The 12,859-nt window shown below is 38.6% G+C and overlaps 1 protein-coding gene across 4 annotated transcripts; it reads left to right on the forward strand.

Moving 5' to 3' along the window:
• mki67 (marker of proliferation Ki-67) lies at positions 1–11,180 on the forward strand. Of its 4 annotated transcripts, none has more exons than XM_048170919.1 (17): positions 1–323; positions 669–773; positions 2,442–2,523; positions 2,641–2,756; positions 2,877–2,949; positions 3,034–3,103; positions 3,236–3,976; positions 4,147–4,379; positions 4,468–4,999; positions 5,115–5,236; positions 5,394–5,568; positions 5,659–5,781; positions 5,876–6,834; positions 7,069–7,123; positions 7,281–8,545; positions 8,609–9,779; positions 10,682–11,180. In XM_048170919.1, exons 2-17 carry the CDS (start codon positions 685–687, stop codon positions 10,774–10,776), a joined length of 5,901 nt encoding a protein of 1,966 aa, XP_048026876.1. In that variant the 5' UTR covers positions 1–323; positions 669–684; the 3' UTR covers positions 10,777–11,180. The 4 variants fall into 4 exon arrangements, with proteins under 4 accessions (XP_048026876.1, XP_048026874.1, XP_048026878.1 ...); XM_048170918.1 differs by having other exon boundaries at positions 6–323; positions 8,588–9,779; XM_048170917.1 differs by having other exon boundaries at positions 7,281–9,779.
• Positions 11,181–12,859: the final 1,679 nt, after the last annotated feature.

Consider the following 12,859-nt stretch of genomic DNA (forward strand, 5'->3'; position numbering starts at 1 on the left):
TTATAATGTATTATATGTTATATGAATCTTTGAATAAGTCTCCGATTATTTATTTTCATCCATTATGTAATATTTTGTTTGTATCTAGTAAATAATTGTTAGTTATTTTATTTTATTTTTGCGGAGGGATATATTCCCCCAGTGAAGACGGCAACACGCGCTACCTGTGTCGACAGTGTTAATATTGGTGCCAGTAGTTTGTGCTAGTAACGGCAGGAGCGACGAGGACAATAATCCTAATGCTGGATTAATCTGATTTTAATTAAAGCCAGGGCTTTACATCGATGGAATATACTTTGACGTTTTGATTTACGGAACTTCAGGTAACTTAAAGACGGAGTCGTTTTCATTTCACGGTTACAAAGAAACTGTTTAAACATTATTTACATAGTATGCTAGCGACAGATGCGTATTTCAGTTAGCAATCAAAACAAATCGGTAGCTTTATTTTCAGTGAATGTGATTCCAGTCGGTCGCATATAACTAATAAGTTCAATGTAGATTTATACCTGTTATGTAATGTTTTAAATGTCTTTGGCCATGTGCTGATCTTAGATTAGAGATCCATGAAACGATACTATGTACATTTTTTTCGACGTAAATGCAATAATTTACAAGTCACCGAGGTTATTTTTTTTTAATTTTGTCTTTTGTATTTGTTAAACAAGGTAAGTTGTTTTTAAAATGCCTTTGCTGGGGAAGATAGTGGTGATCAAAAGAAATGGAGGAGATGGCACTGAATTTCCCCTCACAGCATCCTGTCTGTTCGGAAGGTCAGTAACACATTTTATAATTATGGTTTAACTTTACATGGCTGAATGTTTCCAACTATAATGCTGCCAAGTATATACAGTGAGGCACGTGAAAAAACAAAAACAATGGATAAAACTACTACTATTACACATACACACACTATCATTGCAAGTAGAACCGAAGTACATTTGGTTTAAAATATCAGATAAATGGCAAGTACCAAACATTTACAGCTCTTTGTGTTACATGTGCTGTTCTCTTTTGATGCCAGGCGGGCTTCGTTGATGTCAAAATTGACGTAGACGATCTCTCCAGCCAATCAGAATGCGTTATTACTTAACGGCGTGAAGCATATAGACTAGGCTTGAAGTATATGTATTCGTGCTCATTTTATAGATCAAGGGACAAGTTATAACTACTTTGTTTATTATATTTACAGTTATGTTTTGCAAAAATTCACTTATCTAAGTTTTGTCTGTTGATGATAGTGGTTTATGAAAGTGGGCAAGAGTGAATGGAGACAAATGAAACTAAAATGTTTAAATATGCATGTTTAATGTGTATAATTAAAAGGAAATCTTGAACAACAATTGAATAATATATACTTGAATGAGTGGTGCATATTGTTTGTCATGCTGTTACTTAGAGAAAAAAAAATTGAAATGTTAAAGGGTTAGTTCACCCAAAAATGAAAATAATGTAATTTATTACTCACCTTCATGTTGTTATATTATATTATATAGTATTTATATAATATTATATGTTATATAATATTTTTGATAAAATACGATGGCTCAGTGAAGCCTGCATAGTCAGCAATGGTACTTCCTCTTTCAAGATCCATAAAGGTACTAAAAACATATTTAAATTACTTCATGTGTGTTTGGTGGTTCTATCTTAATATTATAAAGCGACGAGAATGTTTTTTTGTGGGCAAAGAAACCCCAAAAACGACTTTTTAACAATATCTAGTGCCAAACTGCTGAAATCACGTGACTTTGGCGCTCCGATCCACTGATTTGATTCGTAAAGCTCAGAAGCTTCAAGAAGCAGTGTTATGAAATCAGCCATCACTAGATTTTAAATTATTTTTTGTTTTTTGGCACACAAAAAATATTCTCATCACTTAATAATATTAAGGTAGAACCACTGAACTCACAAGAACTGATTTAAATATGTTTTTGATATTGAGAGAGGAAGTATCATTGCTGTCTATGCTGCAGTGAGCCATCGGATTTCATCAAAAATATCTTAATTTGTGTTCCGAAGATGAACGAAGGTCTTGGGGGTGTAGAATGACATGAGGGTGAGTAATTTAATGACATTATTTTCATTTGTGGGTGATCTAACCCTTTAATAGACCTCAATGAACTAAAACAGAATGTTGCCTGCAAAAAGGCACTAAAGCAAGAATACTTGAATCTATTTGAATAATTAATGGTGACACTAGAAATATCCAATAAATGGAAGATGGATTCATACATATTTTGAATATCAATGTGCACCGCATGCTAAACAATGTATTGGAATGATTATTGTAATTATATCTTAAAATAAATTGAAATACTGATGACTTTGCTGTGAATATAGCCATTGCTGCTGATGTGGCATTACATAAATAAATATTTCTCATTCACCGTAAATGCAAATGGGAATAGCTGTTTAATGTGGAGTCTTTACCTTTTTAGGAAGCTGGATTGTGACATTCGTATTCAGCTGCCGCAGGTGTCTAAAGAGCACTGTAAAATTGAGCTGAATGAGAACAAGGAGGTAAGAATTATATTGTGGTATTACACTATATGTTTGAATTTGTCTTTTGTTTCCTTGAACTGTTTCTTTGCACATAACACATGGCATACTGTTCATTTATCATTTCTCTCGTTTAAGCTCATTTTGACCAATTTGAGCTCTGTGAACCCCACACGTATTAATGGACAAGTTTTTAATCAATCTGAACGGTTAAAGCATGGTGATCTCATCACAATCATTGATCGTTCTTTCAGGTGAGTCTGATTTTTATTATTAGAATTATTATGGGGGGGGACATTAAAGTTTTATTTATTGGAGAATCCTTGTTCTGAGAATAATTTGTTTTGTGTGGTTTAATCTTGTCATAATGTTAGGTTTGAGTACCCACCTCCTAAGACACCGAAGAAGAAGAGGCTGTCCACGGCTGGAAAAGACAAAACGGTTCAGGTGTGTAGTCTGTCTTGAGACAGATGAGTATTTTTTTTTTGTTAATTTATTTCTTTGTTAAATTTTGGTTCTTTTGTCCTGTAGCCTTTGCAAGACCAGCAGGAAAAAAGCACACCCATTCACGCAGAGAAGAGGAAGTCCGAGCATTCGTTTGGTTAGTGATCATGAAAATGGTTTCTGTAATATTCTATAAATTTCATTTTTGCAATGTTTGTTTTTCTAGGTTTGCTAATTCTGTTACTATTCAATTTCATATCAGTGATTGTCATGTGTGCTCTACTTACAGACACTTGTTTAAAAGATGGGTCAAATTTACCAGCATCTGTGGAACAATCTGTTGAGACTGAACCAGAAGATGGCAAAATTAAAAAGGACAGTATGTCACCTTTTTGTGAGCTCTACCAAATGGTCAAACAGGACCTTGCTGCTAAATCACCATGGAAATCTGAGCTACCAAAAACACCTCTTGCAAGACCACAGGTTGATCACAAGGAAGCTCCCACTGCAGATGTTAAAAGTAGTCCTAAACCGGTCACGACTCCATCTACCAAGAAGCGAAGATCCTCAAAATCCAGTTCTGATGATATGACTGGACCAGCTATTGCTCAGAGCTCATTTAATGCAAATCAGGAAGAGAAACCTGCTGATGATATGCCATCTGTAGGGTCCATCACCCCCTCGCTGACAGAGAAAAGTGTAACTCCTGTCTCCCAGAAGAAGAGGACACCCTTGAAAACACCTCAGAAGTTCAGTGCTGGTGAGGTTGTCCAGCAAATTCTCTTAGAGCCACAGTCTGAGGAGAAAACGCCTAAATCCCCAAAAGGAAGGAGAAGTGGTGGATCACAGGATCAGAGCCTTGCTCTCCAAATGCTTTCGGGCCAGCCTCAGACTCCAGGCCTGATAGGTAAGAACACTGAAGTGAAAATGTCACCAAGAACATCCCCAAGATCAAATGCTGGAAAAAGGTTTCAAGTCCAAGATGTTCTGCATGATGTTAAGGCTACAACATCAGCTTCTAAGAACAAAGGTGAAACTGCTTTTTTTTTTTTTTTTTTTTTCCCTCCTTATAAACACAACTATTTTTGAAACCTTAGAAATGTCTTCTTGTCATGTACACGCCATTTGGCAATTAGGTAAATGTCGCAAACATCTGCAGTTATTTAAATATATTTAATCATACTTTTGTTTGTCCTGCAGATGGCACTTCAGTTAATGATCTGTGCAAAGGCAACAAATCTCACACTGAAGTAACAGTTCCAAAAGCAAAGAGAAAGCGAGTATCCTTTGGTGGACAGTTGAGCCCAGAGCTATTTGACAAACGCCTGCCCCCCAATTCCCCCCTCCGCCGTGGAGCAACCCCACGGCGCAGTTTGGGACCTTCCCAGAAACCTCAATCTCTCCTACGACGAGCATCCACCATTGGTCTTTTGGTAATGCTTAAAACTGATTTTTATGGACAATAACATTTTATCTTTTTAAAACTTTTGAAGGTTTTTAATGTTTCCTAATTTTTTTTAGGCTCTTCGACTTGAAGAAACAGTTCCACGTGTTCAAAATAGTTCTCCAAAGAAAGCTTCACCCAAACGGGCAGCATCTGCAGCGAAGACTCCATCACCTGCCAAAAGGTCACCGAGTACCAAGGCTAAAACGCCATCACCAAAACGTCAAAAGTCACCATCTGCTTCACCCAAGGTATCTACACCATCCTCTACTCCTGCCACACCCAAGACACCTGCATCTGCTAGAAGAGCATCAACTTCAGCAGTTGAGGCTGCGGGTGGCATGTCTTTAACTGAGACACCTAGGGTGCAGGGGAGGTTTTCAGTCTCTCGGATCAGTACTCCGTCGCCTGTCCAGGACCAGGGGGAGCAGCCTGAAGTACAGTCGACCATTGTAGAAGACATGCCTCAGAAGTGTGTGACTCCAAAGATACCCTTAAGGAGGAAGAGCATGAAGTCTTCTGCGAGAAAAACTCCTAAGAGTGCAATTAAAAGTGCACTTGATGTAATTCGTTCAAGACGCAGTGGAGCCTCACGGGCTAATCTAAAAGGTGAAAGATTTAAACTGGTTATATTCATGTTTTTTTTTGTTTTGAAGACAATTTTTAATTTATATAAATGGTTTAAATGTTTATTTAAAATGTATGTTTGTTCCTCTGTTTGAAGTGTTGACCTCTTGGGCTGATATTGTGAAGTTTGGTCAGACCAAACCTCAAACAGAAGTTGCAACTAAGAAAAAACCTACAAAGAGCAGCATAGTCAAAAAAATGGCAGTGCCAAAATCCAAGGTAAAATGCAAAAGATTCTTTAGTATCAAAAATGTTCTTCATAAGTGTTTTTGTTCTGATTCATTATTCTAATTTCTGTTCATGGTTTTAGCTCATTGAATGGCTGATTTAATCTATGACTTGATTACAAAGAAATGACATTTAATTACTTATGCAGACACCTGCACGGAGGCTGAAGGATGATATCAGCACTGGGCATGCAGCATCTCCAGTCACCATCGTTGTTGGCAAAGCCCATATGAGGACTAACCAGTCTTGTGGTGCTGCACCTAAAATAGTCCCCAACATAGCACTATTCAAGAAGGACATGAAAATGGACGAGGACTTTACAGGTTTGCTGAGTATTGTAGAAAACAGTGTATGTAATAAATGTTCTGTGGAATTGTTAGTTCAGATTTTAAATGTTATATTTGTATTGTTAGGTGTTGCAGACATTTTCAAAACACCAGCCAACAGCAGGTCTAAGAATAAGGTTCCCATAAATAATGAATGTCCAGAGATGCCTTTGGATGAGATTTCAGTCATGAAAACACCAGAAGAATCAGGTTACTGTTTTGGACTTGTCACAAGTTATCTACTTTGTATTTTCTTTTTTGATATCACTGATTTCATGCCCTTGTTTTTCCACTGCTCACACAGGTGAAATGGTTGTCTCTCCACTAAGTGTGATCTCCACTGCAAAATGTGGACAGTACAACAATGAAGCAGTCACACGACTTCTTTTAGACAACAAGGATGGTAGTTTATTGGAAGATGAAGGTCTTTCTCAACTCACTGACAACTCAATTGAGGCAAGTGGCCATGACATCATTCCAGATCAAGAGATGCCCCCCAATGACCAAACAGTGGAAGAGGAGGCTGCCCCTGAAACGGTAGTCGAAACCCCAAAACAGAAAGCAGCGCCAGCCTTGTGCCTCACTGGAGTAAAGCGACTCATGAAGACACCCAAACAGAGGGCTGAACCAATTGAGGATTTAAGAGGAAAGCTGCTCAAGACCCCCAAGGAACATAAACCTCCCCAGGAAGAAAGTTTGGAAGGCATTAAGGAACTCCTAAAGACTCCCAAATACAGGGGAGCTCCAGTAGAAGACATGGTTGGAGTGAAAAGAGTGATGCAGACCCCTAAAGTAAAAAGCAAGCCTGTACTGTGTGCAGCGGGTCTTCAGAGGCTTATGAAAACGCCCAAAGAAAAGTCTGAGCAACACGAAGAACTCACTGGTGTGCAAGAACTGATGCAAACACCGAAATTAAAGGGAGACCTGGAGGAGAATCAGTTTGGGCTGAAAAGATTGGTGAAAACACCTAAACGGAAGAGGAATCAAGTTGAAGAGGACCTAACTGGTGTTCAACAACTGATGAAGACCCCTAAACACAAAGGAGAACCAGTTGAAGATCAAATGGGTATACAAAGGCTGATGCAGACTCCCAAAGAGAAGGTTGAACCTGCAGAGGATTTGCAGACCCCCAAGCAAAAAGGAGAACCTTTCAGCAATGGAGAAGCGATGGCAGAGGAAGATATCACTGGCTTTAAAGAACCTGAAGAACCAGAGAATAATTCTACCCTGACAACAGAAAATGATGTGACTGAACCTACTGAGGTAAATATGCACACCATGTCAATACAGTAAATACTTCAGTTGATTACAATGGAAGTTTTGTCACACTGCTCACTTAGTGTAGATATGTAAGTGTTATTTTGATAAATGCTTTACTTAAACATTCTGTAATGTTCAGGTCATTCTTTGTTTTAACTGTAGTCTAGAGTTTGTTTTTTGTTTTTCTTAAATAAAATCAAATATAACATATAATTGATTTTCATATTTAATATTTAGATACAAGGGCCTGTTGTAGCAGTTGAAAGTGGTTCTGCATTCATGCCAGCTAAAGGTGAGTTAAAATTGGGAAGTGCACATTCTCTATTTTGTTTTTCTCTGTCCTAAAATTTGGGAAATTAAGTATGTTTTGTTTAATCTTGAACAGGAGGGGCATAACTGTTGACTACTTAGATTGAGCTAAACTCATGCTGTCTTGACTTATCTTGTAGGTTTTGATGAGGAATGTGACAAAGAAAATGTCTGTCCTGTTGAAACCATGGAGACTGAAGTGGATTCTCAGTGCACCACTGAAGTCATTGATTCTACGCACAGTGATGTAGAGACTGATGCTGTAATCCCCCAGGAAAAACACCCTGACAAGATTGAAGAGGAGTCTGTTTCAGTTGAAGCTATTGATGTCTGTTTTTCTGGAACAGATGAGAAATCCGAAGAGCATTCTGAAGAAACTGTGTGTACCTCTGATAATAGCAATGCAACAGTTGAAACTACCCCAACTTCATCCACTGCTGAGGAAGATGAGAGTGAGATGATCAAGCCTTCACTTCCCAAAAAAATTCAGCGGGGCATTCGAGGAAAAGCAGCACAGAAATCCAAAAATGCTAATAATGACAAGGCCAAAGTCCCTGCTGTGTTATCGGTAACTGAAGAGGAAAATTTGAATGGTTCGCTTCCCTCTAGCACACCCAGGGCAAGGAGAGGCAAGAAACTTCTCGAAGTTCCAGAAGTCGCTGCCAGCCCAGTCAGAAAATCTGCTCGTGGAAGAATTCCCAAGCACCGCTTTGTGGATGAAGAGGCAAAGAACACTGAGGCTTCCCAAGTTTCTGTAGACTCCATGAAAACTAAAATATCAGAATGCCTTCCTGTAGTTACCAAAACCAGGAGAGGAAGAAAACCTAAACAAGATGATGAAGCTGCAATTGAGCCCGTTGATGATATAAATGCTGGTGACCCACAGTGTCCTGACGCACCTGCAAATGAAGAGCTGGTCCAAGCCCCTGTTGTAAAGCCTGGGAGGAGAAAGAAATTGGATAAAACAGCTAGCCATCCTTCAGAAGAACTTGAACAGAAAACACCTGAAATTGTTTGTGAGGAAAACGCTGTTGTACCAGAAAGTGTCAAATTGGTGACTTCACTAGTTACGGAGACTGTTTCTGCAACTAGAGCTAGGAGGGGAAGGCCAGCAAAGAAGGAACTCGTGAAAACTGAGCCAACCCCTACTTTGGAAAGTGAAATTACCAGCACTCATGCTGTTGTAGTGGCTGAGAAGCCTATGACACCTGCAGCAAAGTCAGGGCGAGGAAGGAAGGCTAAAAAAGAAATTGTCAAAGAGCAACTCTTGGATGATGATGCCATGGTGGTTTCCCAAACCGTGGCAGAGGTGAATGTTGACCATAAAGATGAACCTGAAGCACCTGTGGTCAAGTCCGGCAGAGGGCGGAAGGCCAAACAGCAGAAACCACAGATGGCTGAAGAGGTTCCACAGATGGCTGAAGAGGTTCCACAGATGGCTGAAGAGGTTCCACAGATGGCTGAAGAGGTTCCACAGATGGCTGAAGAGGTTGACCATCAACCAGCTGTAGATGCCAGCACACATGTACCTGTGACTGAGGAACACACTGAAACAGAGGTGAAATCTGTGAGGGGTAGTAGGAAGACAAAGCAGTCAAAGGTGACTTTTTCAGTTGAGACTGAGGAGAACATTGTCAACCTTGTTGAACAAGCAGAGACTCCTGTTGTGAAATCTGGTCGAAAAAGGGCTGTTATTGCAAAAGAAACAGCAGAAGTCGAGGCAGAAGTTTCTGTCAAAAGAGGTCGCCGTGCTGTTGCAGAACCTGCACCACCAGTTGCTGTGGTGTCCAGCCGTGGACGTAAAGCAGTTGCCAAGGTAGAGTTGGAGGTTACTGAGGATGTAGCTTCATCAGAAGAGCCAGCTAAGCCTGTTAAACACACCAGGCGAACAGCAAAAGCACCTGAATCAAAGAAAGAAGAAAATCCTATGACACAGGCAGATTCTGAATCAGTTGCTGCTGAGAATGCAGCAATTGTGGCACTGGAGAAGGTGGAAAGAGGAAGCCGTGGCAGAAAACTGAAGGATTCAACTAAGGCCATCCCTTCCAAACCAATCAAAGAAATTTCTAAAGATGAGGAAGCTAGTGAAATTAAACCCTCAAAAAATGTGGTCATCTCTAAAAACATTGAAGAGGTTGAACCTTCTACTGATGTAGAAGAACAACAGCTGAAGAAATCTAAAAGGTTAGGCAAAATACCAGCTGAGACGTCCTCCACATCAAATCAGTCAACTGATTTGCCACCCAGAGGCCGCAGAGGAGCCAAAAAAGAAGAGGAACATCCTGTTGAAGAAGTTCAGATAAAAGTCAAGCCATTAAGGAGAGGAAAGGCAGTGGGCTCTGCTGCACCTAAATCAGACCCCAGTGATGGTAAGGCATCAACTCCCCTCAAAAGGAAAAGGAATGATGTATTGGAGGTAACTGACGAGTCATCAAATAAGGAACCTTTGCCAAAGAAAAGGGGCAGAGTAGCCATCAGCACTAAAGCTGCAACTGAGGTCTCCAGCAAAGAGAAAACACCTGATGCTGAACCAGAGAAGGCTGAGGCTACTCCCAAGAAGGCTAGTAATAGAGCTGTAAGAGGACAGAAAAAGACAGCCCAGGAACCAGATCCAGCACCTGCTCAGGAGTCCGTTTCAGGTAAGCATACTGTAAATGCTGTCCTCAGTGTATTTCAGAGTACAAGACAACTTTACATTTGGGTTTAGTAATACATGGGTGTTAAATTAACCTGGTTGTGCAACTTGTGACTATAAAATGTTTTATGTAGGCTGGTGGGTAAGGGTCTTTTTAGATGTAGCCTTATTTTTCAATGAATTCTATTTGTCACATCAGTACTCAGCCCTATTCGGATGGGACTAGTCTTAATGGAGGACGTTAGAGAAATTTGTGTTTCACAGGCATACTTTGTGATTTTGATCCTGTCCGAATCTGCCATGTTTCTGTTTTTCTCTCACAACCTCAGTAAAAATTCCAGGGCAAATTACCTACTGTTTTTCAGCAAACCCAACTGTCCTCTGAGAAATCTAATCCCCTCCGAATGTTTTTGTTTTGAATACTTTTGTATTATTCTAATGCTTCTCATGTGTTATTTGAGCTACCGTGTACACCCCAATTTTTGGCATGCTTTGCTTTCATTTAATTTCAAATATGGATGGTTTTCAAACAAACAATACAATTATAACTGAATAAATAAAGCCAAATTGTAGAAATTGCAAAGACTGTCCATTTTAATTTCAGTGTCCGTAAGATACTTGTCTAGAAGAAGATACTTGTCTCTGCTCACTTATGTGGGTTTATTATAAACAGCTACTTCTTTAAACTCGAAGTTTATTTAAATTGGGTTTTATTGATATCTTTCATTTAATAATTCATTAATCATATATGTCATACGTGATGCATGCAAGCACAGCAAATGACTTTCTGTAATGCCCACATCTAGAAAACGCACACTCCCCACCTCTGTAATAAACAAAGATTGTGCTGTATAATTTATTCACCTGTTGAGAGTGAAAAGGTAACACTTTTATGTATTCGCACAGGGACCACCACTCGAAGAGGAAGAGGTGTGAAAAAAGTAGAGGAAGTGGACATCTCTACTGAGGCAGCTCCCGTCAGGCGAACCAGGAGGAAGTAAAGCACTGATCTTACAGAGTGGTCTTAATCTTCAAATCTGTGTAATCTCTGGGAAAAAAAAAGTTTTAGTTTTATATGTCTGTACTATTTCATTATGACATTTTTCTATAACATGCCCAGTGTAATTTTAGCTTTTATCTTTAGGTAAAACTGTTTGTGTACACTTATCAAATGTTTTAATTCAACAAAAAGTTAAGACCATTTTCTACATTTAAACATCCCTCAGAAACATTTATCTTCCATATTCCCTTCATGCTTTTATTTTTATTTTTTTTAGAAATGTATTAAAAGAATAAAATAAGTGAGGGTACAAAACCAGGCTTAAGCGGTTACAATTTGCGTGTAATGTGGCTTAGTGGTGTGACATGCTTGAAAGTTTTCATTAAAAAGATGTTTGTAACCTCATGTTTGATTCTTGTTTGTTTTGTTTTTTTTAAGTAAGGTTTTTCTAATTAAAAAATCAGTTCCGCCTGCAGATGTTTTGTCTATTCATCTATTCATTGTATGTTAATGTAGGTGTGCCAGAGAACAGCCTTCAGTGCAACCAAAAAAAAAAAGGTCAATGGTGTATATCCAATGTACTACTTTTACAACAAGTATATTATGATGGTTTGATGATTGTATAAAATGTTAATAACATGGTCCTTCGATAGAAATACAGTTAGATAATTAGCTAATTGTGTTTTTACATGGTACGCCATATACTTGGTGTTATCATGGTTAATGTCCAGATTGATACAGGAAATGTAAAGTGTCATTTCTGAGGTGGCCCAAGCAGTTTGAAAATCTGACACTTTAACTTCATTCTTCTCTGGACAGCAGGGCAGCACCACTAGCTTAAATGAGGTCCATATTGACACCTATAAAAACTCAAAGACGTCTATGGAAAAGAATAGAGGAAGAAAAAAATTAGTGAAATATTCTGTACATTCTGTTAAAGGGATAGTTCACCCAAAAATGAAAATCTGATGTTTATCTGCTTACCCCAAGGGCATCCAAGATGTAGGTGACTTTGATTCTTCAGTAGAACACAAATGATGATTTTTAACTCCAACCGTTGCCGTCTGTCAGTCGTATAATGCATGGCAATGGGAACTCCATCTATAAGAGTCAAAAAAACACGCACAGATAAATCCAAATGAAACCCTGCGGCTCATGACGACACACTGATGTCCTAAGACACGGTTTGTGCGAGAAACCGAACAGTATATCATTTTTTTACCTTGGTTTAAACTACGCCAGAGTGCGTACACACCTCACGCACCGGATGCCGTGCGCAAGGCAGTTGGACATAGTGGTGTATTAGAGGTAAAAAAAAATTATATAAATACTGTTCGGTTTCTTGCACAAACCGATCGTTTCATGTCTTAGGACATCAATGTGTCGTCACAAGCCGCGGGGTTTAATTTGGATTGGTCTGTGCATGTTTTCTTGACTCTTATAGATTGTGTTCCCATTGACGTGCATTATGCGACTGACTGACTGCAATGGTTGGAGTTAAAAATCATCATTTGTGTTCTACTGAAGAAAAAGTCACCTACATCTTGGATGCCCTGGGGGTAAGCAGATAAACATCAAATTTTCATTTTTGGGTGAACTATAGAATTGTGGTGAATAAATTTCATCACAACTTATTTACTGTTTGGCTCTGCTTTTATTAATCTTGAGTTTTCATCTAAATAAATATGAGTTTTTTTTATCAGACCACTTAATATAATTTTTATCATTTGATAATAGTGACTTGTGCATTTATGTTGAATATTAAAAGTTTTAGGGCTATTTGTTAATGGTGGTTTGTGGACACAGTAATTCATTTAGATTTGTATGGTAACAAATTTTTTATTAAAGTGGAAAGTTAAAGACACAGAAGGTCCCAAAGGCATGTAGCTACTGATGTTTTTATTGTTTAATTTAATCATTATTATCATTGAGTTATTTAATAATTCAGTAGTGAGGTACTGTAGTGTAAAATTAGTAATATATTATTAATTAATAAATCATTTTACAGAACTTAAAGCAGGACAGTGGCCCTCCAGGACTGAGTTTAAAGACCCCTGCCTTAAAGGGATAGTTCACCCAAAAAA

The sequence above is a fragment of the Megalobrama amblycephala genome, linkage group LG20 (assembly GCF_018812025.1).
Source record: "Megalobrama amblycephala isolate DHTTF-2021 linkage group LG20, ASM1881202v1, whole genome shotgun sequence".
NCBI lineage: Eukaryota > Metazoa > Chordata > Actinopteri > Cypriniformes > Xenocyprididae > Megalobrama > Megalobrama amblycephala.

What these genes read in the sequence shown, in the direction of transcription:
- mki67 (XM_048170917.1), top strand. Translation starts at nt 685, where the DNA reads ATGCCTTTGCTGGGGAAGATAGTGGTGATCAAAAGAAATGGAGGAGAT. An exon ending in TGCATTCATGCCAGCTAAAG is followed by an intron (nt 7,124 to 7,280) that starts GTGAGTTAAAAT and finishes CTTATCTTGTAG; the next exon opens with GTTTTGATGAGGAATGTGAC. An exon ending in TGCTCAGGAGTCCGTTTCAG is followed by an intron (nt 9,780 to 10,681) that starts GTAAGCATACTG and finishes GTATTCGCACAG; the next exon opens with GGACCACCACTCGAAGAGGA.